The 27,426-nt window shown below is 48.1% G+C and overlaps 1 protein-coding gene and 1 non-coding gene across 2 annotated transcripts in view; one reads left to right on the forward strand and one right to left on the reverse strand.

Moving 5' to 3' along the window:
- The first annotated feature begins 1,269 nt into the window (after positions 1 to 1,269).
- usp3 (ubiquitin specific peptidase 3) overlaps positions 1,270 to 27,426 on the forward strand; it is a 134,308-nt gene continuing 108,151 nt past the window's right edge. Inside the window, exons 1-2 of the mRNA XM_072492954.1 lie at positions 1,270 to 1,876; positions 13,813 to 13,873. Coding sequence (XP_072349055.1) covers positions 1,786 to 1,876; positions 13,813 to 13,873 — 152 coding nt within the window. The 5' untranslated portion in view covers positions 1,270 to 1,785. The remainder of the gene's footprint in view (positions 1,877 to 13,812; positions 13,874 to 27,426) is intronic.
- On the reverse strand, positions 26,127 to 26,320 carry LOC140404498 (U2 spliceosomal RNA). Its single transcript, XR_011938511.1, has one exon. It is a non-coding gene; the product is annotated as a U2 spliceosomal RNA (small nuclear RNA).

Here is a 27,426-nt window from a genome sequence, read left to right on the forward strand (position 1 = left end):
ACCCCGTCAGTTTTGCTGTCGGGAAAGTATACAAATCCTACGTCAGCGTCAACACTTAATCTCAGAAATAGAGAATCCCTCCCTCGATCTTCAAAAGTGAAGCTGTAAAACCCTTCATGAAGGCGACGAAGGAGTTTTAACAAACGTTTGCGACTCAGTGATCTCTGATGTCTGGGTGGGTTGCTGAGCAATTTGTGGGATCTGTCTGGGTCACATCTGCCATTTAATGTGCTCTGTGGTGTGTTTGATCTCGGTTTTCCTATTAATTCAAATTTACATAACCTTAATTCTGAATATAAGCTTCTTAGATATTGTAGATTGTCTTAATTTTGTGACATTTTAGTTGATATTTGATTAAAATTACAGAATCTTTATTGTGTTCATGAGTGCTTGGGATCTCGGTGAAATCCTGCTCTTGAAGAATTTTGACACAATAGTGAGAATTGCCCTCCTAACCCCTGGGGCCATCCCCCTGGTTACCCCTTGGGACATCATCTTGGTTATCCCTGGGGTCTTCCCTCCCCCCCCGCCCCGTTACCCTAGTACATCCCTCTAAAAATCAACTTCCCGTTACCCCTTAGCACATCCCCCTGGGGTAATCCCCCCATTACCCCTTAGCACATCCCGTTGTGACATCGCCCAACACCTGGGGTCATTCCCCCCCCCTCCGCCCCCGGGTTGCCCCCCAGTTACTCTTGGGTCATTCCCCCAGTTACCACTTTGGTCACCCCCCCCCCCCCAATCCCTGGCGTCAGCCCCCTGGGTACCCTTGGGACATCCTCGGTTACACTTGGTTTACACCCTCTGGTTTACCCCTGGGGTCACCCCCCCTCCCCCGTTACCCCATAGCACATCCCCCTGGGGTCATACCCCCCCCGTTACCCCATAGCACATCCCCCTGGTTACCCCTTGAGACATCCCCCCTAACACCTGGGTCATCCTCTTTCCCCCCCCCCCCCCGGTTTCACCTTGTGTCATTCCTCCAGTTACCCCTTTGGTCATCCCCCCTAACGTCAGCCCCCTGGTTACCCTTGGGGTCTCCCTCCTATTTACCCCTGGGGTCATCTCCCCTCGCTACTCCTTAGCACATCCCACTGGGGTCATTCCCCCTGACACCTTGGTACCCTCCCCCCCCCTCACCCCGTGTTGATATTCAATCCTCTCAGGCATTGTGACGTCACACGGACTCCCTCCCCCTTAGACAATCCCTATGGTAACGGGGGGATGGGGGGGCGGTGAGACAGTGACCTGTCTCTGAACCCCTCCCCCCCCCCCCCCGGGGGACAATGGTCGCCATGGAGACCGTCGGGGCGGCCGTTACCGGGGTGCTGGCTCCACTGGTCCCAACCGTCGGCCCATCCCCATCCCTCCCGGTGGAGAGCAGCACCCTCCGGCCGGGCCTGGGGGCGGAATCCTCCCGGGGGTGATCAGTGGCTTCTCTCTGCCTCCCTCCCCGGCGGGGCCAGGGCGGGATGCGCTGAGCGAAGGCCTCAGACCGCGCTCCGACCCGACTAGGCCCCAACACAAGATGGCGGCGGAGTGACTGAGAGAGAGAGCGCGGCCCAACCCGCCCAGTTCCGCATTATCCTCCCTCCCCTTCCTCCCCCTCGGCACCTGTCCCGTCCCCTCCCGCACAACCCGAGCCTGTTTCTCCCCGACGCACATACACATTGAGTGAGTGTGAGAGACACACAGCGCTGCTGCTGCTGCCGCCTCCGGCTCCAGGCCCGACCCTCCTCCTCCTCCTCTCCCAGCCCCCCGATCGCCTCTCCCAGCCCCCCGGACATGGAGTGTCCCCACTTGAACAGCAGCGTCTGCATCGTGCCCGACTCCACCAGGTTCCCGAACGGCTCGCCCTCCTCCTGGTGCTGTGCCGGTGAGTTGCTCTCTGCACAACTTGGACACACACACACACACTGTCTCTCTCTCTCTCTCTCTCTCTCCTCCAGTTCTTTCCACCTCCTCCCCTATTATATATTTGTGAATCCATCTCCCTCTTCTCCACTCGTGCGCCTCACCGGGGGGCTATACAACAGCAGGAGAGCTCCTCCCTCCATCTACGTTCTCCTTCCATCTCGCTTCTCTTTCCCCCCCCCCCCCCCCCCCATCACCCCCTCTCCCCCCATCACCCCCTCTCCCCCCCATCACCCCCTCTCCCCCCCCATCACCCCCTCTCCCCCCCCATCACCCCCTCTCCCCCCCCATCACCCCCTCTCCCCCCCATCACCCCCTCTCTTCCCCCCCCCATCACCCCCTCTCCCCCCCCATCACCCCCTCTCTTCCCCCCCCCATCACCCCCTCTCCCCCCCATCACCCCCTCTCCCCCCCATCACCCCCTCTCCCCCCCCCATCACCCCCTCTCCCCCCCCCATCACCCCCTCTCCCCCCCATCACCCCCTCTCCCCCCCATCACCCCCTCTCCCCCCCCATCACCCCCTCTCCCCCCCCATCACCCCATCACCCCCTCTCCTCCCCCCCATCACCCCCTCTCCCCCCCATCACCCCCTCTCCTCCCCCCCATCACCCCCTCTCCCCCCCCCATCACCCCCTCTCCCCCCCCCATCACCCCCTCTCCCCCCCCCTCCCCCCATCACCCCCTCTCCCCCCCCATCACCCCCTCTCCCCCCCCATCACCCCCTCTCCCCCCCCATCACCCCCTCTCCCCCATCACCCCCTCTCCCCCATCACCCCCTCTCCCCCATCACCCCCTCTCCCCCCCATCACCCCCTCTCCCCCCCATCACCCCCTCTCCCCCCCATCACCCCCTCTCCCCCCCATCACCCCCTCTCCCCCCCCATCACCCCCTCTCCCCCCCCATCACCCCCTCTTCCCCCCCCATCACCCCCTCTCCCCCCCATCACCCCCTCTCCCCCCCCATCACCCCCTCTCCCCCCCCATCACCCCCTCTCCCCCCCATCACCCCCTCTCCCCCCCCATCACCCCCTCTCCCCCCCCATCACCCCCTCTCCCCCCCCATCACCCCCTCTCCCCCCCATCACCCCCTCTCCCCCCCATCACCCCCTCTTCCCCCCATCACCCCCTCTTCCCCCCATCACCCCCTCTCCCCCCATCACCTCCTCTTCCCCCCCATCACCCCCTCTTCCCCCCATCACCCCCTCTCCCCCTCTTCCCCCCCATCACCCCCTCTCCCCCCCATCACCCTCTCCCCCCCATCACCCCCTCCCCCCCCATCACCCCCTCCCCCCCCCATCACCCCCTCCCCCCCCATCACCCCCTCCCCCCCCATCACCCCCTCTTCCCCCCCATCACCCCTCTTTCCCCCCCATCACCCCCTCTTTCCCCCCCCATCACCCCCTCTTCCTCCCCCATCACCCCCTCTTCCTCCCCCATCACCCCCTCTTCCTCCCCATCACCCCCTCTTCCCCCCCATCACCCCCTCTTCCCCCCCCATCACCCCCTCTTCCCCCCCCATCACCCCCTCTTCCCCCCCCATCACCCCCTCTTCCCCCCCCATCACCCCCTCTTCCCCCCCCATCACCCCCTCTTCCCCCCCCCATCACCCCCTCTTCCCCCCCATCACCCCCTCTCCCCCCCCATCACCCCCTCTCCCCCCCATCACCCCCTCTCCCCCCCATCACCCCCTCTCCCCCCCATCACCCCCTCTCCCCCCCATCACCCCCTCTCCCCCCCATCACCCCCTCTCCCCCCCCATCACCCCCTCTCCCCCTCCCCCCCTCTCCCCCCATCACCCCTTTCCCCCCATCACCCCTTTCCCCCCATCACCCCTTTCCCCCCATCACCCCTTTCCCCCCATCACCCCTTTCCCCCCATCACCCCTTTCCCCCCATCACCCCTTTCCCCCCATCACCCCTTTCCCCCCATCACCCCTTTCCCCCATCACCCCTTTCCCCCCATCACCCCTTTCCCCCATCACCCCTTTCCCCCATCACCCCTTTCCCCCATCACCCCTTTCCCCCATCACCCCTTTCCCCCATCACCCCTTTCCCCCATCACCCCTTTCCCCCATCACCCCTTTCCCCCATCACCCCTTTCCCCCATCACCCCTTTCCCCCATCACCCCTTTCCCCCATCACCCCTTTCCCCCATCACCCCTTTCCCCCATCACCCCTTTCCCCCATCACCCCTTTCCCCCATCACCCCTTTCCCCCCATCACCCCTTCCCCCCATCACCCCTTCCCCCATCACCCCTTTCCCCCCATCACCCCTTTCCCCCAACACCCCTTTCCCCCCATCACCCCTTTCCCCCCATCACCCCTTTCCCCCATCACCCCTTTCCCCCCATCACCCCTTTCCCCTCCATCACCCCTTTCCCCTCCATCACCCCTTTCCCCTCCATCACCCCTTTCCCCTCCATCACCCCTTTCCCCTCCATCACCCCTTTCCCCTCCATCACCCCTTTCCCCTCCATCACCCCTTTCCCCTCCATCACCCCTTTCCCCTCCATCACCCCTTTCCCCTCCATCACCCCTTTCCCCTCCATCACCCCTTTCCCCTCCATCACCCCTTTCCCCTCCATCACCCCTTTCCCCTCCATCACCCCTTTCCCCTCCATCACCCCCCTCCCCCCCCATCACCATCATCACCCCCACCTTGACCCCCCTCCCCCCATCACAATCACCACCCCCCCATCGCCATCATCACCCCCCCCATCGCCATCATCACCCCCCCCATCGCCATCATCACTCCCCCCATCGCCATCATCACCCCCCCCATCGCCATCATCACCCCCCCATCGCCATCATCACCCCCCCATCGCCATCATCACCCCCCCATCGCCATCATCACCCCCCCATCGCCATCATCACCCCCCCATCGCCATCATCACCCCCCCATCGCCATCATCACCCCCCCATCGCCATCATCACCCCCCCATCGCCATCATCACCCCCCCATCGCCATCATCACCCCCCATCGCCATCATCACCCCCCATCGCCATCATCACCCCCCATCGCCATCATCACCCCCCCATCGCCATCATCACCCCCCCATCGCCATCATCACCCCCCCATCGCCATCATCACCCCCCCATCGCCATCATCACCCACCCATCGCCATCATCACCCACCCATCGCCATCATCACCCCCCCATCGCCATCATCACCCCCATCGCCATCATCACCCCCATCGCCATCATCACCCCCATCGCCATCATCACCCCCATCGCCATCATCACCCCCATCGCCATCATCACCCCCATCGCCATCATCACCCCCCATCGCCATCATCACCCCCCATCGCCATCATCACCCCCCATCGCCATCATCACCCCCCATCGCCATCATCACCCCCCATCGCCATCATCACCCCCCCATCGCCATCATCAGCCCCCCCCATCGCCATCATCAGCCCCCCCCATCGCCATCATCACCCCCCCCCCCCCATCGCCATCATCAGCCCCCCACCCATCACAATTCAAGGCCTGCTGATGTAGACATTGAAACAAAATAATGGGGGAACGAGAGGGGGATTATGAAACTTAATTTGCACAGGTTGAGCCCCCCCCCCTTCTCTCCAGCTCCTGGATTTTGATGTGTTTAGCACACTGGGCTAAATCGCTGGCTTTGAATGCAGACCAAGGCAGGCCAGCGGCGGTTCAATTCCTGTACCAGCCTCCCCGTACAGGCACTGGAATGTGGTGACTAGGGGCTTTTCACAGTAACTTCATTAGAAGCCTACTTGTGACAATAAGCAATTTTCATTTCATTTCATTTGAAGAGGCTGGAGGGGAGGGGAGGGCTCAGATTTCACTCGGAACAACATTTTTTCCCCCTGTAAACTTGCAGACAAATCGAAGGATTTCAACCCCCTCCCTGCCTTTTTAATCGGATGCATTCTTGGACAATTTTTTCCTGAGCGAAACGAGGGAGACCGATTGGATAGAAACTTACCTCGAAGCTGCGTTTAATTAATAGAGGCGAAGGTTTTGTTTATAAAAAAAAGTGTTATACCAGGGTGTATTTTGTCAAGCACCCCCCACCTCTTTTTTCCCCCCTTGTCTATTGCCATTTTTGCCACGTCCGAGTCATGCAGTCTGGATGTATCGGCAAGCATTTAATTTCCAGTTTATCCCAAGGATGCAAGATTTTTCTTGCAAAAACAAACGGAGCACAAACTCTGTTTACTGTGCCCAGTGAGACTTTCGAGTGACTTTTCTTTGTGGAAGGCGTGCTCGGAGTCGGAACGCACTGGCTTATTTTGCTAAAATGTTAGGCCTTGTATTGTTTCCATTGTCTGGGCTGCCCCAGTGCAAATGTCTGATCGAAACTTCTTCTCCCAGGCTTTCACAGGGCATGGGCCCCCATGAACTCCAGCCTCCCTATCGCAAAAACAAAAAACCCCTGGCATTTCATGCAGTTTCAGACGACCTTGCACATGGAATTTTTGCACAATGATAAAACTCACACCGAGGAGACGGGGATGTGGGTCTGTAATCTGATTAACCTTGTCTCAGTACAACAGGGGGGCGAAAAATACGAATGGATTTTGCGATTTAAGTGATGTAAAGTTTTTCTGTGTAAATTGTGAGCAGCTTTAATGGCAGATTACCGAAACCCAGAATTTTAAAAACACTTTCTTGTCTAGAAGTGTCAAATGTCTACATTGTATATATGTGTATAAGAGATGCTGTGTCATCGGGATTATTTTGTAGGTTAGTTTTTATCCCCACCCCCTCCAAAATAATTTTGTACAATGATAGTTGAAGTGCCTTTGTTGCAAATCTGATGTGAGGACATTGGGAGCAACCTCTGGGATTTCGTAACTTCCGACTGGCAGCATTCCCTTCCCTTTGTCTTCCGTGCCAAATGTTTAAAAGTTTTGAAAACGATTTTAGGCCTGCAGCAGGATTTACCCCCGTCTGAATTGTAATCGAGTGAAAAGCCCATGTGAAAGAAATCGAGCTAATGCGTGTGAAAGTGTACTTAAATGGAAACGCTGATTGTGCGCGTTCAGGGTGTGTTTAAAAAAAACACATTTTTCAATGTGCAACAGATTGTTGCAGCCTGGAGTCTTATTTTACTGGTGTCTTGCAATTGCAGTGTTGATCTGAAATTTTAATCCCATTTGGCTCCACATGTGGGTGTTCCCCGGACATGCGTGTCACCTGACTCGTCTGGTAAAGCGCACACCAGGAACTGGTGAATGTTTGTTCAAGGTGTTAATGCCAGTGGAGCAGTATGTATGGTACCATAAATTCAGCCCAGCACTTTACTTCCTGACTGGGGCACGCCAGACTGTTAAAGATGAGCGGAGTTGTCATTTGCAATCCTTAATGCTACATTTAGATATTTCCCAGCGATGCAATGTCATTGTGATTTTCGAAGCAGCTTCACAACAGGCCTGTGCTGTGACATTGTGAATGGGAATAGTAAACTGGAGCTGTCTTCATTCATCCCGCTGGACACAACATCCAAGGTCGCAAGATCATAAGAGTTTTTACAGCACAAACAGAGGCCCTTTGGCCCATTGTGTCTGCATCGGCCATCAAGCACTTCTCTAATCTAATCCCAACTTCCAGCACTTGGTGCATAGCCTTGTATGCGTGATTCTCTTGTCTACTCTTTCAGACAGTGAGTTCCAGATTCCCACCACCCTCTGGCTGAAAAAGCTTTTCCTCAAATTCTCTCTAAATTTCCACCCATTACAGTATATATGGTGGGTGACACGGTAGCACAGTGGTTAACACTGTTGCTTCACAGCACCAAGGTTCTGGGTTTGATTCCCGGCTCGGGTCATTGTCTGTGCGGAGTCTGCACGTTCTCCCTGTGTTTGCATGGATTTCCTCCGGGTGCTCCAGTTTCCTTCCACAAGTCCCGAAAGACGTGCTGTTAGGTAATTTGGACATTCTGAATTCTCCCTCTGTGTACCCGAACAGGTGCCGGAATGTGGCGACTAGGGGCTTTTCACTGTAACTTCATTGCAGTGTTAATGTAAGCTTACTTGTGACAAAGATTATTATTATATCTGTGCCCCCTGGTTATTGAGCCCTCAGCTAAGAAGAAACATTTCTTCCTAACCCCACCCTATTTATGTCCTTCATAATTTTGTAGACTCTATCAGGTGCCCCCCCCCACCCCCTCCCTCCCCTCCCCCTGGTGAATCTCTCCTGTACCCCCTCTAGTGCATTCACATCCTTCCTATGTTGTGGCAACAGAACTGTACACAGTACTCTAGCTGTGGCCTAATGAGCAATTTATAATCTCCATCATAACCTCCCTGATCTTATACTCTATGTCTCTGCTAATAAAGACAAGTATCCCAGATGCCGCCTTAACCGCCTCATCTAACTGTCCTGCTGCTGCCAGGGAGTGTGGACATAATTATGGGTGGGATCCACATGGGTTAATTCATCTCAAAATATTCCAAATGCTCTTCATGCAGTATAATTTTCAGATATTCACCTCCAGCCTTTTACCTTGGTGTCCAATCATAGGCTCATACATCACTGAAGAAGGCCATTTGGGCCCACCATTCCTATACTAGCTCTTTGAATGAGCTATCCACTTCACTGCTCTCCTGTAACCCTCTACACTATTTTATTTAGTTCCCTATTTAATGTTACTAATGAAGCTGCTTCCACTAATTTTGGAGACAGGATTGCAATGATTTAAAAAGAAAATCTCACCTGGCCTCTGGCTTGTTTGCCAATTATGTTAAATCTGTCTTTTCTAGTTACTGCTAGTGGAAACAGTCCGTGCCTAAAAACTCCACCCTTCATGACTTCTATATTGGCTGCTCTTTGTTTAAAAAAAAAAAGAGCTTCCTGATATCAGTCTAAGTTGATTCCATGTCCCCCCACTCTTGCAATTTAATATAAATACTTTTTCAAATTTACCCTCATACCACGGGGGGGGTGGGGGGGGGAGGGCGCAGTCATTTTCACTAGTCAAAAATTGCCCTTGATTTGGTTTCCGCAAATGTTATTGCTCGGGGTCTTTTTCACCAGCCTTAATACCAACTGAAATCAGTAGTCTGCTTGATCAGGATCCCATCCATCACACCCCCCCACGATCAATGTGCAGTGGCTACAGTATGTACCATAGGGCGGCTCGGTAGCACAGCGGTTAGCACTGTTGCTTCACAGCATCAGGGTCCCAGGTTCGATTCGAACTTGGTTCATTGTCTGTGCGGAGTCTGAACGTTCTCCCCGTGTCTCCGTGGGTTTCCACCGGCCGCTCCAGTTTCCTCCCACAAGTCCCGAAAGACGAGCTTGTTAGGTGAATTGAACATTCTAATTCTCCCTCTGTGTACCCGAAAGGCACTGGAGTGTGGCGCCAAGGGCCTTTTCATCGTAACTTCATTGCAGTGTTATTGTAAGCCTACTTCTGGCACTAATAAAGATTATTATATTCAAGATGCTGTGCAGCAATTTGCCAGGGCAGGTTCAACAGCACCTTCCAAGCCCATGCCCCCCCCCCAAACCACCACCACATACAAACACAAGCCACACCATGCTGACTTACGACTATATTGCGTTCCTTAACTGTCACTGGGTTAAAATCCTGGAACTCCCTAACAGCACTGTGGATGTCAGATGAATTGCAATGGGTCAAAAAGGTGGCTGATCACCTTCTGGAGGACAATTAGGGGTGGGCAATAAGTGTTGGCCTTGCAAGTGATGCCCACATCCCACAAATGAAAATCAAAACAAATAAAAATTGAGCACATGTGTTGAACCCGTGATATTTGTCTGAGCGATGAATGAGTGAGTGAGCTACACTCCTGTTTTGAAATGAGCATCAAGGTTTATTACAAAACGTGGAGCTAAATCATGAGTGTATAAAATTGATGTCTTCACGTCTCTTTCTTAAAATGACTTGTGTGGTTAAGGGAGTTAATTTGTCTTGGTGATCTAATTGCTGTGAACAATTACTTCATTGTATGAATTTACAGGAAAGCTGAAATATTGAACTAGTAAAAGGCTTCAACAGATTTCATTGTGGGTTTTTTTGCCAGATGTTAGGATACGGCCAATTCCATAATCTTGTGCATGTCACAATGGCATTAGTAGGGGATATTGAGAGTGGAAATGTGATTTTTAAACAATAGCTTTGTGAGGAATGAAGCAATCTTGGAACTATTTACTTTGCTTTGAAGAGGCCTGTTTCCTGCTGCTGGTAGTGTTTGCGAGAGGAAGTGGAAAGGACAGTGTGATATCTGATTAAGGGTGTTTCTCATCAATGCGTTACTGGGTAGTCAGGTATTGATCCAGAATTGGCGGGCTGTGACCTCTTTAATCTGGTACCTTAAACTGGTCAGTTCGATCTGGGGAGGGCACACTGAGAACTTCGAAAAGCTCGATGAGCAAGTTACCCAAAATACATTTGGAAAGGCAGAGGGGGAATTAATTTTGTCAGTAAGCCCGTTGTGAAAGGGGAAAGCTGAGGGCTAAAATTTAAAAGGACAAATGAGGAAAGGAGAGCTGCTTTCCTCTTTCCCCCTCTCTAACCCACTCTTGTTCTCTCCATTTTGAGGTTACTGCTGATATCCGTCTAGGTAAACCTGAATCTCCAAATAGTAATCCGATCTCATCCTTTTGGTTCTTTTATATTTCTGCAGATCTGCTTGAAACATTAGCAAAGTGAAAGCAGGGTGGGTAGTAATGTCTGTGATGTAAGGGCTCCACTGATCAAATAGCTGGAACTAATATGATCCAGAACTCAGGCAGGCAGTTAGTTCATTTCTAGTTTTTACAAAATCTCGGCAGGTTCGTGCCTCAGTTATATTGCTAAATTAAATCAAATCTAATTTAAGTAAAATATTTTAGTTCCATCACTCCTACGGTCAGTTTAAAATGCAATTTTACCTATAAATCTAACCTATGTAGATGACCATAGCATGTTGTTTGTAGGGTGGCGCAGTAGTTAGCTCTGATGCCTCACGGAGCCAAGGACCCGGGTTCGATCCCGGCCCTGGGTTACTGTCCGTGTGGAGTTTGCACATTCTCCCCGTGTCTGTGTGGGTCTCATCCCCACAACCCAAGGATGTACAGGGTAGGTGGATTGGCCACGCTAAATTGCCCCTTAATTGGAAAACAAATTGGGCACTTTTAAAAAGAAATAGCTAAAAAAAAAGAAGAATTTTCTTGTAAATCATGATGACCAGCAACATTCACTATATAGATTTTAAATTATTTGTTCATGGATTGTGGGCGATGCTGGCAAGGCCAGCTTGAAGTGCCCTTGAGGAGGCGGGGGTGAGCATACCACACGTTTTAATTTGGGGAGTGTGCGAAATGTTGGTTTGGCTTAAAACGGGACAAATGGGAATAAGAGTGCAGGAAGCCTCCATTACATCTGCCTGATGGTGCCTGAATGAGGGCCATGTAGGCACTATTCCTAAAAGTAGAGAACCTGAGGAAATGGACAGACATTCACTCAAAGTATTAATGAAACATAATTTGGACAACAATTAAACATGTATGCATATTGCCACAAAGGCTGAGCTGCTGGAGGTCAGCTCTCGTGTAACACATAGCCAGAGTTGTTAGTGTGTGCAAATTAATTTTTGCTAAAAATTGTGGCAATTGAAACATTTTATGAGGAATTATTGGCAAAAAAATCAGTCCAGTAACCTAAACATAACTGAAATTGCATCCATGTCTTGTGCACTTGATTCCGTGAAGATATCAACTTGAAGCACTAATAATTTCTGGGGTCTCGACATTTAAAATCTGCAGTGTGAGCATCTGTGAAATTCAAGTTGCTTAGCCCCTTGATTGAGATAAGATTTCTGAAAAAGAGCGTTGATTGGGCTCTCATTGTGTGGGTTTTGAAGTTTGAAATTGGAGCTGAAGTTATTCCGCTGATGATTTTTAATTACCTAGAATGCATTTGTGCTCGGATCGAATTCCACTCACCGTTTGTCCCACAGGAATTGATTCCTGCAATCCAAATGGCAGTAGCTGAAAATATGTATATAATGAAAAAAAAACAGTCAAATGCTCTAATCTCTTGGGAGTGAAATATTGCCAGTAAATATTTAAAGGCTATTACATTTCTGCAATACTTAATCAGCACCCAAGGGCCTGCTGTTGAAAGTTTAGCTATTATCCAGACATAACCTTTACCAAGCATTAACTACCTGGATATCCTCTTACTGGTTATGTTCCCACTCAACTCTCACCCTTCAATAAAAACAAAAAATGCCGAAAATGCTCAGCAGTGTCTGTGAAGAGAGATGTTTCGGGTCGCTGACCTTTCATCGGAACTGGAAATAGCTGAAGTGTGACAGGTTCTAAGCAAGGAAAAGGGATGAATGATGGGGTGGAAGGTAGGATTGGTAAAATGGCATGTGTTTGTATAAACCCAGGTTCACATTGTTGCTGGGGGGAGGGGGGTGGGGGGGGGGGGTGGTGGCATTGTGCGTGAAGAACCTTCCTTTAGCATAAGTCTTTATGTTTGGTGGAGCTTTCTCCATTCCTGCTGCAAGTGGCCACTCTGCAAATTGATGGGAAGGAAGCAAAAATTAGTCAGGTTTCCGATTGCTTTCCAGCGGGTAAATATGGATATTGGGTGTGGATGGGATTTGCTTTGGCTGTGGTGGTGTCCACAGGGTCAGATTCTTGGTCAGCAGACTGCCTACACGTTCGAGCAACTTGCCAGGCAGCAGTCAGTGCATGTGTCAACTTCAAAACGGGTGAACACTGCAGGAGAAATCCTTCCAACACCTGACTCTGGCCACTGTTTGAAATGTATTTTAAAAAGAAAAAGAATTTTGCAACGGTACAGTTTCTAGCCAACTTATTGTTCGTAAATATTTTGCTCTTTCATCCTCTCCCATCCAAGCTTTGTGACTAGGTCAGTTTAATTTAAATAAAATGTGATTGTTTCTAACCTTGCTCTTGTCGCTCCTTGTGAAAGAAACTGCCCCCTCAATTGAAGCGAGAGGAGTTCTGAGAGTGGGGACCCATTTGTGACTAATTTTTGTTTCATTATGAACACTTGGATGTAACAGCAGAGTTGAGATTGCACAAGAATGCAGAAAATCAGCTTTGGTTGGATGTCAAGTTCAATGGTGGCAGTGTAACCAAGGAGATTAACTAAAGCCCCGACATGCCAGACCACCGAGGGACCATCTCCAAGCTGTTTTAAATTCAAAAGTGCATTAAAAAAAAAAAACAGCCTCCATTTATGACTTTGCAGTCTCATATATTTTGCGCAAGAGTGGACACGTCTTTTTATCCTGTCTTTAGTACATTGAATGTTGAAGTTTTATGATAAATCGATTCCACTTCAGTTATTGCTGCAGTGAAATAAATACAAAAGGATTATTTTGGTCGCATTTCTGGGGGCTATGGAATGTGTTTCCACTTTAAAGGTGCTGTGTAAAATATCCAGGATTCAACCGCAACAGGATAACAAGAATGTTCACTGATATGTCACCATCCCATCATGAGCTGACTCTTGACCATTGCCAGAAGTGACTCTCTGCCCTCAATGGGGATTAGGCACTGGATTATATTTACACAGCTGTCCCTTTGGGCCAGCTATTGTTATCAGCATTGAGTCTGTGAGCCACAGTGCAGTTCAGTGTCGCGGCAAAATGTTTCAATACCTCCTAAAAGCGACTGTTGGATTCTATAAGGAAATGAAGGGCAGTGCTTGCTGTCTGAATTCCACGCTGTGGTCTGTAAGTTTGTACCGCAGCTTTGAATATTGCATATTGACCACATTTACAGGGGAAGAGAGATTTGTGCTTCTATAAGTGCTTAGTGTGCAGTAGGCAATGTTTTAAAAAGAAAATATATGCTCAAAGAGAAATAAACACCTCTTGTCGACGATTTTGTGAAACCCTGAAGGTAAAACAATTGTCTCCATTCTGTTTTGCAGTTTGTCGCTCCAACAAGAGTCCATGGGTCTGTCTAATGTGTTCAAGTGTTCACTGCGGAAGGTATGGTAAAATTATGCTGAGTCTCCAACTGTCATAAAGATAAACCCAGACTCTCATTGTAGCACTTAATTCATTAGTTCTTTAGTGATTGCGTTATATAAAGGCTGGCAGGTGTGTAGCTTCTTCACCTCTTCGCTTGAAGTGTGACGCACTTAATAGCAGATTGGAAGCCCAGCATGATTTTTAGCTTATTGTAAAATGTTTCTGTTGTTATTTTAAAAAATATTGTTTACCTTCTGACAAAGCTGTGCTGCTTGTTTCATACAGAATGGCCTGGGAACATTGCGGTATAACTCCCATAGTATAAATATGATAGGTCAATATTTAATTTCATAGAATTTACAGTGCAGAAGGAGGCCATTCGGCCCATCGAGTCTGCGGGTCTTGGAAAGAGCACCCTACCCAAGCCCACACTTCCACCCTATCCCCATAACCCAGTAACCCCACCCAACACTAAGGGCAATTTTGGACACTAAGGGCAATTTAGCGTGGCCAATCCACCTAACCTGCACATCTTTGGACTGTGGGAGGAAACCGGAGCACCCAGAGGAAACCCACGCACACACGGGGAGAACGTGCAGACTCTGCACAGACAGTGACCCAAGCCGGGAATCGAACCTGGGACCCTGGAGCTGTGAAGCAATTGTGCTAACCACTATGCTACTGTGCTGCCTCTTGGATGGAGTAGACTGTTAATGGAGTAGAATGTTGTAAAAAAAAAATTTTTTTAATCCCAGGACCTGATGGCCTGCGCCCTAAGGGTCTGAAGAAGGTAATTCCAAAATTCTCTAGGTTGTAGGATACTCCCAGCGAATCAAAAGTTAGCAAATGTAACATTTATCCCTCCCTCGTTTCTTGAATAGCAAGCAGAGCCACCATAGGCCAGTCAGTTGTTGGGAAAATTCTGAAATCTGTTATTAAGGAAATCTTTAAAACAAACAAAAAAAAATTTAGAGTACCCGATTCTTATTTTTTTCCAATTAAGGGGCAATTTAGCGTGGCCAATTCACCTAACAGGCACATCTTTGGGTTGTGGGGGTGAGTCCCACGCAGACACGGGGAGAATGTGCAAACTCCACGCGGACAGCGACCCGGGAATGGGATCGAACCTGGGTCCTCGGCACCGTGAAGCAGCAGTGTTAACCACTGCCCTGCCGTGCCATCCTTTATTAAGGAATTCTTAACAATGCACTTAAATCATAGTGTGATCAGCCAATTTTTTTGTGAAAGGGAAACCTGTTCGACAAATTCATTGGAATGTTTTGAGGATGTAACTTGGAGGGTAGATAAAGGGGAGCCAATGGATCCTGTACACTTGGATTTCCAAAAGGCATTCAATGTGGTGCCGCACAAAAGCTTAAGAGTTGGGCGTAATATTTAGCAAGGATAGAGGGTTGGTTAATGGGCAAGACAGAGTAAGGGTAAATAGGCATTTGCAAGTTGGCGGAGTTGGGGTAAATGGTTATTTGTAAGTTGGCTGTGTAGCTGCTGGAGTGATACAAGGATCATTGCTGGGGTCTCCTCTGTTTACAATCAATGTTAATTCTACTCTGAGACCAAGAGTAATTTATCCAAGTTTGCTTGGATAAATGTAAGCAGAATGTAAGCTCTGAGGAGGATACAGAGGCTGCAGTGAGATATGGACAGGTTAAGTGAATGGGCAGATGGAGTATAATGTTTTAAAAAAAATTTAGAGTACCCAATTATTTTATTGTTTTCAATTAAGGGGCAATTTAGTGTGGCCGATGCACCTAATCTGCACATCTTTGGGTTGTGGGGGTGAAACTCACGCAGACACGAGGAGAATGTGCAAACTCCACACAGACAGTGACCCAGAGCTGGGATTCGAACCCGGGTCCTCAGTGCCGCACTCACAGTGCTAACCACTGCGCTATGTGCCGCCCTTAGATGGAGTATATTGTTGAGGTTATTCACTTGGTGGTAAGATTAGAAAAAGCAGAATATATTTTTAAAAAGACGTGAAACCTAGACTGTCGAGAAGCAGTGGCAAACATTTAAGGAGATAACTGAAACAAAGATATATTCCATTGAGAAAGACTATGAGAAGGATACATCACCTGTGGGTAAGGAAGTTAAGGATGGTTTCAAATTGAAAGAAAACACAAAGAATGATAAATAAATTGAAAGCAAATTACTGCAAATCTGAAACAAAAACCGAATACGCTGGACAATCCCAGCAGGTCTGACAGCGTCTGTGGAGAGAGAACCGAGCGAACGTTTCAAATCTGGATGACTTTGTCAAAGCTGGGGAGGTAAATGGTAGGCCAGAAGAGTGGGGAAAATTTCAGAAACCAGCAAAGTGTGAGTTAAAAAATGTAAAGGGGAAGAAATTGGAGTTTGAGAGAAAATGAGTAAGAAATCTGAAACAAAGTGAAAACTTCTGCAAAAAGGGATAGAGCGGTTAAAGTGAGCGTTGATCTGTTTGAGGTTGAGACTGGGAAATAACATACAATACTTGTTCAAAGTCTCTGTCTTCTCAGTAGACGACTCCAAAAGTATCCCAAGAATAGTAAGCAGGCAGGGGGCAGAAAAGCAGGGAAGAACCTCAAAGAAGCAGAAGAACAGAATACTATGCAAACTAATGGGACTAAAAGCTGACTAGTCTCTTGGACCTCATGGCTGGCATCCTAGGGTTTGGAAAGAAGTGGCGTAACAATAGTGGATACGTTGGTTGTAATCTTCTAAAATGCCCTCTATCCAGAAAGGCCCCAGTGAATTTTCAAACTGTAAATGTGACACCATCATTCAAGAAAGCAGAAAACTACAGGCCAGTTAGCCTACATCTGTCAATGGGAAAATGCTTCTTTTTTTCAAAATACATTTAGAGTACCCAATTACATTTTTTTTTTCTCCAATAAAGGGCTATTTAGCGTGGCCAATCCACCTAACCTGCACATCTTTGGGTTCTGTGGGTGAATCCCACGCAGACTTGGGGAGAATGTGCAAACTCAACAGACATGGGGAGAATGTGCAAACTCCATCATTGCCTTCATTGGCCGGGGCATTGAGTATAAGAATTGGCAGTCATGTTGCAGCTGTATAGAACCTTACTTAGGCCACACTTGGAGTATAGTGTTTAATTCTGGTCGCCACACTACCAGAAGGATGTGGAGGCTTTAGAGAGGGTGAAGAAGAGATTTACCAGAATGTTGCCTGGTATGGAGGGCATTAGCTATGAGGAGCGGTTGAATAAACTTGGTTTGTTCTCACTGGAACGACAGAGGTTGAGGGGCGACTTGATAGAGGTCTACAAAATTATGAGGGGCATAGACAGAGTGGATAGTCAGAGGCTTTTCCCCAGGGTAGAGGGGTCAATTACTAGGGGGCATAGGTTTAAGGTGCAAGGGACAAGGTTTAGAGTAGTTTTACGAGGCAAGTTTTTTACACAGAGGGTAGTCGGTGCCTGGAACTCGCTGCCGGAGGAGGTGGTGGAAGCAGGGACGATAGTGACATTTAAGGGGCATCTTGACAAATACATGAATAGGATGGGAATAGAGGGAATCGGACCCAGGAAGTGTAGAAGATTGTAGTTTAGTCGGGCAGCATGGTCGGCGAGGGCTGAAGGGCCTGTTCCTGTGCTGTACTTTTCTCTGTTCTTTGTTCCACACGGACAGAGACCCAGGGCCGGGATTTGGGTCCTCAGCGCCGCAGTCCCAGTGCTATCCACTGCGCCACATGCCGCCCTGGGAAAATGCTTTTTTTCTTATTATTTTTAATATAAATTTAGCGTACCCAATTATTTTTTTTTCCAATTAAGGGGCAATTTCGTTTGGCCATTCCATCTAACCTGCACATCTTTGGGTTGTGGGGGTGAAACCCACGCAGACATGGGGAGAATGTGCAAACTCCACACGGACAATGACTCAGGGCCGGGATTCGAACCCGGGTCCTCAGCGCCACAGTCCCAGTGCTATCCACTGCGCCACATGCCGCCCTGGGAAAATGCTTCTTGATATGATAGTTGTTGAGGTAGTAGCAGGACATTTAGAAAATCCTAATACACTCCGACTGAGACTACATGGTTTTGTGGGGACAGCACGGTGGCGCAGTGGTTATCACTGCTGCCTCACGGTGCCGAGGTCCCAGGTTCGATCCCGGCCCTGGGTCACTGTCCTGTTGGAGTTTGCACATTCTCCCTGTGTTTGCATGGGTTTCACCCCCACAACCCAAAGGTGTGCAGGGTAGGTGGATCGGCCATGCTAATTTGTCCCTTAATTGGAAAAAATGAATTGGGTACTCTAAATTTAAAAAAAAATCATGGTTTTGTGAAATAGAAATCACACTTGACAAACATGTTCGAGTTATTTGAGGATGTAACAAACAAATAGAGGTACCAGTAGATGTAGTGCATTTGGATCTCCAAAAGGCGTTCAAAATAGTGCCACATAAAAGATTACTGCACAAGCCAAGGGCTCGTGCTATTGAGGATGTGATTAACCTGGTTAAAGAATTTTGACTAAGGAAACAGGGTCAGGATAAATGAACAAATTTTAGGCTGGCAAACTTTACTGAGTGGCACTCCACAGGGGTCGGTGCTGGGGCCTCAACTATTTGAGACCTATCTCAGCGACTTGGATGAAGGGTCTTGCGTCCAAATTTGCTGATGATACAAACTTGGGAAGGAAAACAAGTTTGCGAGGCTGCAACGAGTCTGTGAAGGGATATAAATAGGTTTGATGAATGGGCAAAAATTTGTCAGACTGAGCATAATGTGGGGAAGGGTGTGGTTGTCCACTTTGGTAGGTAGGAAGACTGGAAAAACAGGATGTTATTTAGATGGGGAGAGCCTGGAAAATGCTTTGGTACCGAGAGACCTGGGAACCCAAAAAGTCAGCGTGCAGGTACACAATTATGAAGGAAAATAGAATGTTGGCCTTTTATTGCAAGGAGGATGGAGTCTCAAATGTAGGGAAGTCTTGCTACGATTATGCAGAGCATTGCTAATACCGCAGCTAGTGTATTGTTAGGTGGGTTGTCCTCTTTCCTTGAGGGATATAGAAAAACAAAATACTGTGGGTGCTGGAAATTTGATTAAAACAAAAGAGTGGTGGAAAATCTCGGGTCAGCCAGCATCTGTGGAGAGAGCAGCAGAATTTGCAGTTAAATGTTAACTCTGTTTTTCTCCATTGATGCTGTCTGACCTGAGTTTTTCCAGCATTTTTACCTGTATTGGAAGCAGCCCAGAGAAGATTCACTGGGCTGATTCCTGGGATGACAGAGCTGTCGTATGAGGAAAGCTTGAGCAGGTTAGGACTAGGATGGTCAGAAGAATGAGGGGCGATTTTACTGAAACATAATATTTTGAGAGAGGCTTGATAGGGGAGATGCTGAGCAGATGTTTCCCCTCCTTAGGGGTGGGGTGTGGTCGAGGAGAATCTTATGACGAGGAGGCACTGTTTTAAAAAGTAAGGGGCCTCATTTACGATTGAACATAGAACATACAGTGCAGAAGGAGGCCATTTGGCCCGTCGAGTCTGCACTGACCCACTTAAGCCCTCACTTCCACCCTATACCCGTAGCCCAATAGCCCCTCCTAATCTTTTTGGTCACTATGGGCAATTTACCATGGCCAATCCACCTAACCTGCACGTCTTTGGACTGTGGGAAGAAACCGGAGCACCCGGAGGAAACCCTCGCAGACACGGGGAGAACGAAGCAGACTCTGCACAGTGTCCCACCGGGGAATCGAACCTGGTACCCTAGTGCTGTGAAGCCACAGTGCTAGCCATTTGTGCTACCGTGCTGCCCACAGATTGATGAGGAGGGATTACTTCTCCGAGGGTTGTTAGTCTCTGGAATTCGCTTCCACAGAGCATAGTGGAGGCTGGGTCACTGAATATATTCAATGCTGAATTGGGCATATTTTTGTTCTCCCTGGGAATCTAGGGTTATTGTGGGGCCTGTGGGCAGGAACATAAAGTTGAGGCCACAGTCAGACCAACCATGATCTTATTGAATGGCGGAGCAGGCTCTATGAGCTAATTAGCCACCTACTCATTCTTCTAATTTGATATCTAAGGAAGGATATTACTTGGATTGACAATGGTACAGCAGACTTTCTCTGGCTTTGCCCTATGACAAAAAGGTTGAGTAAGTTGCACTCAGTTTCGGAGAATGTGGACATTCCAATTGATTTTTAAAATAAACTTCGAGTACCCAATTAATTTTTTTCCAATTAAGAGGCAATTTAGCATGGCCAATCCACCTACCCTGCACATCTTTGCGTTGTGGGGGTGAATGTGCAAACTCCACACAGACAGTGACCCAGGGCCGGGATTGGAGCCCAGGTCCTCAGCGGCATAGGCAGTAAAGCTAACCACTGTGCCACCGTGCTGCCCAAGACATACAAATTGATAAGCAAGAGGTCGCTGTGGTGAAAGATTACAGTATCCGAAGATCACGTGTCAATGATATTGCTGAAATGCATTAAAGATTCTGAAGGGGTTTGACAGGGTCGACACCTGCGAGGTTGTTTCCCCTGGCTGGGGAATCTAGGACATGGCAGCATAGCCTCAGGGGCAAGAAGGGGTCAATTATTTCGATTTGACAAGAAATTTCTTCGCTCAAAGCGTTCTGAACCACTGGAAAACGCTACCCTGGAATGTTGTGGACGCTTAAACAGTGAGTATAATGAAGGCTCAGTTAGACGGGTCTTTGGCCTCTCAAGAAATCAAGGGCTATGGGGAGTATTCAGGGAAATGGAGCTGAGGCAGAAGATCAGCCATGATCCTATTAAATGGTGGAGCTGGCTCAAGATGCTGCAAGGTGTATTCCAGCTTCTATTTCATAATAATGCATTTTTGTTAGTTTGCTGAGTTTAAGACATTGTCTATCTGTAGCATTGTCCATTGATAAATGTTTGGAAGGCGGGGGGCTACGTTTGGCAAACTATTTTGAATAATTCAGTTTTTAAAGACCGGAGTGAAACCTGGCATCTTTCCAGACTAGGTTTGTTGAACTCAGCCTATTGACCGAGCCTGATCTGATATTCTAGCACTTGCAGTGGGACTTTGGAAATTTTGGGGTAGAAATGTAGATCTGCTTTGCCAGTTTTTTTTTTGAAGGGAATTATATGCGGGAGAAGCTGAAATGCCTCGTCTTGCTCTGCAGGACTGTTGTGTGTTGTTGCCAGGCCTGCACTTGGCCCTCTTCTGCCCTACCCTGAGGACCTTGGTGACAATGCAGCATGCCCAAGTTTGTTCCCCAATATTTGATGGAAGCAGCTCATTATTATTAAATTGAGTCCTGCAACCTACCTTTGCATGGATCTTTGATCCCGGTTTCTGATGCTCTGTTTGGGCGTCCATTCTATTTCTGCAGCATTTGGTTCTTCAAAATTCTCTCTCTGAAAAGTTTCACTAATACTCGTGTTTCATGGACAATCCTTTAATGCGTTTCAGCAATATCATTGACACGTGATCTTCGGATACTGTAATCTTTCACCACAGCGACCTCTTGCTTATCAATTTGTATGTCCTGGGCAGCACGGTGGCACAGTGGTTAGCGTTACTGCCTATGCCGCTGAGGACCTGGGTTCCAATCCCGGCCCTGGGTCACTGCCTGTGTGGAGTTTGCACATTCACCCCCACAATGCAAAGATGTGCAGGGTAGGTGGATTGGCCATGCTAAATTGCCTCTTAATTGGAAAAAAATTAATTGGGTACTCGAAGTTTATAAAAAAAATCAATTGGCATGTCCATTTTATATTCATGCTCACAATGAAATAGAACATTCATTTCATAATTCCTGCCAATGTCTACTAATATTAATTGCCACTGGAATTTGTTCTGAGTTACAAACTGCACACACTAAATTGGGGGATTAGCACAAAAGGTTCTATCGCTTTCACTTTGGTCACATGATCCAGGATCTATTTGTCACTCAACTAACATCTTAATGGGTGGCACGGTGGCGCAGTGGTTAGCACTGCTGCCTCACGGCACCGAGGACCCGGGTTCGATCTCGGCCTTGGGTCACTGTCCGTGTGGAGTTTGCGCATTCTCCCCGTGTTTGCGCGGGTCTCACCCCCACAACCCAAGATGCATGTGCAACGTGGGTGGTTAGGCCACGCTAAATTGCCCCTTAATTGGAGAAAAATAATAGGGTACTTTAAATGTGTTGAAAAATCATAACAATGTCAAACATTGCTGTTTGAGGCATTTTATTGTGAGAAAGTTGGATTTCATGTTTCCTAACAGTGACTGCACTACAAAGGCACAAATATGGCTGTACAGCACTTGGAGAAGCCCTGAGGTAGTGAAGAAGGTGCTGGGCAAATGCAAGGCTTTCTATGTCCATGTAGTGTATAATGTGGTATATACCTTACTACCCGTTACCAAGATTTTTATCGCCTTCAAAAGCAATTGATACCTGGACCTTTGAGACAGCCCATAAATATGGTTTGCTAGGATAATTAGCATCGATTATTTTTTTTAAAAAAAATCAATTCATCATATTACATTCTGCAAAAGGTATTGATATGGTTCCATTTAGATAACGGGCACATGTAGAGGAGTGAAGTTCAATTAAAAATAAATAATTGCAAATATGTTCCTCAAGGTAATTAAAAAAAAATTAAAACAATCCGTACTGCCAGTTTAGTTGATCTTCCCTCCCCTTGCTGCTGGTTGGAACTTGGCCTCTGACTACAGATTGCGAGATCCTGATGAGGAGCCAACAGTGTGCCAGCTCTGGGGTAGTTTGTGGTCTTTTGTTCTTAAAGAGGAACTGAGGGAACAAAGTTGCTGCTGCTTCAAGCTCTGTAGGAAATGCTGGGTCCCACCCCACCCATTCCTTCTTGAAGGGCCACACACTGCTTTTGGCATCTGTTTAAAACTGAGAAAATGTTACTCCATTCCTGTCAGAAATCAGCACCCTCTGAGCTTCAAAGTGCAGATTAATTCTCCATTTAAGAAGGCCGTTTTCATCTCTAACACTAGACTGCCTCTCTTTCTTTTCCTCTGCTGAAATCTTCATTTGTAGGTCTTTATCACTCGTCTTGATTTCTCCAACAGCTCTCTGGCCCTACAGAATCATAGAGTAGAATCTCTACAGTGCAAAAGGAGGCCATTCGGCCCATTGAGTCTGCACTGGCCCTTAGAAAGAGCACCCTACTAAAACTCACGCCTCCACCCTAACCCCATAAACCCAGAAACCCCACCTAACCTTTTGGACACTGAGGGGCAATTTAGCATGGCCAATCCACCTAACCTGCACATCTTTGGAATGTGGAAGGAAACCGGAGCACCCGGAGGAAACCCACGCACACACGGGGAGAACGTGCAAACTCCACACTGACTGTCACCCAAGGCCGGAATCGAACCCGCGTCCCTGGAGCTGTGAGGCAGCAGTGCTAACCACTGTGCTACCCTGCCGTATGATTTGTCTAGAACTCCAGAGCTAAGTTTAAACATATTATTCTACACACAATACAAAATTCTTCTTGCTTCACAACCCATTCTAATGGTCTCTCTGATTGATCCCGACTTGTAGCCCTCTGGTCTGTGTCCAAGTGCGGCATTCTGGTTCCTCCGCCTTGCGACAACTTTTCCCGTGCCTTAGAAGGAGGCTGACCAGAGTAAACTGGGAAAATCTGTTAAATGACAGACAATCAGTGGGAGGTGTTGAAAGAATTTAAGGTGATGCAGAACATCACATTATCTGAAGAACTCCGACATGACTAAAAGGAAAAACATACAAACATGCAAGAAATAGCACTGATCCTGACGAGGAAAGGTTACAGTGGAAAAGGGACCAAATAAGGTAGTAAGAGGTGTTTTTTAAAAAAAAGGTGTACAAGGGATATCAAAAATCAACATAAACCTTTACAGTTGCATAGGCAAAAGACAGTGGTCAGAAGCAATGTGGGCCCTTTGAAAACTGATGGCTCTATTGTCAGTACAATGGCAAACATGCTGATTGATGAGTTCAACATGGTAAACGCCTCAAGGAAAGTATTATTCAGCCAGGGATAGAGTCATCAGAATTAACTTAAGTAAGATAAGTGATGAGAAATTAATGGCACTAAAAGAGTGTTTAAAGGACAATTGAAAGGACCAGATAGTTGTCATCCCTGAGTTTCAAAAATAGGTGAATAAATTGCAGATGCTCTTATAATCTTCCAAAGTTGATTCAGAAACTGTTCCTTTTAGATTGGGAAATTGCAAATGTCACGTGGCTACTTAAAGGTGAGGGGGAAACCAGAGAATTATGGACCAATTATTAGTCGAGATTACAGGAGTCCATAATTTGAATAGAGTGACTGAACACTGTGAAAGTTTTCAACTGTTCAGAGAGAACCAGTATAGTTTGACAAAGGGTAGTTTATACCTCAGGAATGGAACTGAAATTTGGAAGTGTTGACTAATGTAGTGGACAGGAAATGTATTTTTCCCCCCCAGTTAAGGGGCAATTTAGCGCGGCCAATCCACCTAGCCTGCACATCTTTGGGTTGTGCGGGTGAGACCCACGTAAACACGGGGAGAATCTTTACTGATGACACGACCGTAGTGGATCGGATTTCAAAAAACGATGAGTCAGAGTACAGGGAGGAGATAGAGAACCTAGTGGAGTGGTGTAATGGCAATCTCTTCCTCAGTGTCAGCAAAACTAAAGAGCTGGTCATTGACTTCTGGAAGTGAAGTGTTGTAAACACCCCTGCCTGCATCAATGGTGCCGAGGTGGAGATGGTTGACAGCATCAAATACCTAGGTGTGCACATCACCAACGATCTGTCCTGGTCCACCCACGTCGATGCTATGACCAAGAAAGCACAACAGCGCAGATACTTACTCGGGAAACTTAAGGGAATTTGGCATGTCCACATTGCCTCTTACCAACTTTAAGAGATGCACCATAGAAAGCATCCTATCTGGCTGCATCACAGCCTGGTATGGCAACAGCTCGGCCCAAGACTGTATGAAACTACAGAGAGACGTGAACACAGCCCAGTCCATCACACAAACCCGCCTCCCATCCATTCACTCTGTCTACACCCCCCTCTGCCTTGGGAAAGCGGGCAGCATGATTAAAGACCCCTCCCCCATGGGTTATTTATTCTTCCAACTTCTTCCATCGGGCAGGAGATACAAACTCTGAGAAAACACACTAACATTCAAAAACAGCTTCTTCCCTGCCGTTACCAGACTCCTGAATTACCCTCTTATGAACTGAACTGATCTCTTCACACAAGCTCTCTACTGAGTAATAGTACTACACTCCGTATGCTTCACCCGCTTCCTGTGCCTATGTATGTACATTGTGTATCTATTGCATGTCCTATTTTTCTTTCATGTATGGAATGACCTGTCTGGACTGTACGCAAAACAATACTTTTCACTGTACCTCTGTACATGTGACAATAAAACAAATCCAATCCAACCCAAACTCCGCACAGACAGTGACCCAGGGCCGGGAGGCAGGAAATGTCTGCGATTGTTATTTATAAGGATTTCCAGCAGGCCTTTATGAAGAACTTTCTAAAGAGATGCTGACTGAAGCCAAAGCTCATGATATTAAAGGCAAATTATTGACCTGGTTAGGAAACTGGCTGAGCAGCAGGTGACAGGTTAATGATAATGGAGGACACTCCAGTTGGCAGAATGTGACTGGTGGTGTGCTGCCAGTATCTGTTGAAGTCTCAACTAGTTGCCGTAGGAACAAAGAACAAAGAAATGTACAGCACAGGAACAGGCCCTCCAAGCCCGTGCCGACCATGCTGCCCGACTAAACTACAATCTTCTACACTTCCTGGGTCCGTATCCCTCTATTCCCAATTTGGATGATGAGATAACCAGATATTCGCCTTCTGTAGGCCCTCTCATGGCTGAAGGGTCCGATGTGAGATTTTTTTTTTCTTATATAAATTTTGAGCACCCAATTTCTTTCCCCCAATTAAGGCGCACTTTAGCGTGGCCAATTCATATACCTTGCACGTCTTTGCGTTGTGGGGGTGAGACCCACGCAGGGGGAGAATGTGCAAACTCCACACACACAATGACCCGGGGTTGGGATCGAACCCAGGTCCTGAGCGCTGTGCTAACCACTGCACAGACCGTGCCACCCCCTCGGCCCGAAGTGAGATCAGCAACGATGTTCAGAGAACTGGCAGTTAATATTGCCACTGTTGGTACTTGGGGGAACTTGTGCAGCTGTGCTCCTCTGGCCTTTCTCTGAGCACATTGGATATTGTATCATTTATACTTGACCACCTTGACGTTTTTTTTTTTTTAATTACTTTTTCTGAGTTACCAAGCCAGGGCTCAGAGTGTGGACAGGGGCGAACCCCTAATCCAGCTCCTTGCCTGCTCCAAAAACCAATTCAAATTGAATCCAATTCATGGTCCCCACAAGAGAGACATGCCAGATCTGATCCAAAAGGCAGAGCCGATACTACACTTTATCTTAGCCAAAAGGCCGAGAAGCAATGATGTTTTCTGGCCTGAGACAATTCCCCAGATCTGTTTGGGGATTCTGTAAGCATCAATGTGGTAGATGTATGAAAGGCCCCAGAAACTAAACAAAATGGCGAATGGAAGGCTGACCTTTATCTGGGTGACTAGATTACAAGGGAGTAGAAATCATGCTTCAGCTACACAAAGCCCTGAGCAGACTACAGCTGAAGTACTCTGCAGTTTTGGGCACCAGGCTTAGGAATCTTTGACCTTGGAGGGTGTACAGTGTGGATTTTCTGCAATGAGCTATGAACCCCAAGGGCTAAATTGGGGCTGGGCAGGTTTAGGCAGGGACTGGTTTAGCACAGTGGGTTAAACAGCTGGCTTGGAATGCAGAAGAAAACCACCAGCGCGGGTTCAATTCCCGTACCCGCCTCCCCGAACAGGCGTTGGATTGTGGCGACTAGGGGCTTTTCACAGTAACTTAATTGAAACCTACTTGTAACTGACAATAAGTGATTATTATTAAATTGCGAGGGAAGATTAGGCAAATTAGGGCTGTATTCCCGGTATTTGGTCATATCACGATATGAAGGGAAATAGTTAAAATACATAAAACATAGAATCCCTACAGTGCAGAATGAAGCCCATCGAGTCTGCACCGACCCTCAGAAAGAGCACACTACCTAGGCTCAACCCCCACCCTGATTCCTGTAACGCTACCTAATGGTTGGACACTTAAGGGGTTCCTGGCACTGAGACCACAGTGCTAACCACTGTGCCACCGAGCCACCCCAAGTAAATAGAGGAAAACCTGTGACACATGTAGGATTTTAGATATTTGGATATGAAACCTTTGGCAATTTAAGGGTTAACTGCCTGGTTAGAGTGTGTTTGATTGCAGTAGTCGTGTTTTTAAAATAATCTTGTTTTGCAAGACGGGAGAGCTTTTGGGGAGCCAGAGGTGAAATTGACCAGAATACACAGCCTGGGCTAATGTACTGTTGTTTGACTAGAGGGAGTCCTTGAGGAGTTAATGCATGTGTTTTTCGGCCTGGGGAGTTAACTTGTTTTTGGCTTGGGAGATGTGATTGCTAGGTGGAGCAATGGTATTCAGACATTTTGAGAGAGTTTTTGAAT

The sequence above is a fragment of the Scyliorhinus torazame genome, chromosome 30 (genome assembly GCF_047496885.1).
Source record: "Scyliorhinus torazame isolate Kashiwa2021f chromosome 30, sScyTor2.1, whole genome shotgun sequence".
NCBI lineage: Eukaryota > Metazoa > Chordata > Chondrichthyes > Carcharhiniformes > Scyliorhinidae > Scyliorhinus > Scyliorhinus torazame.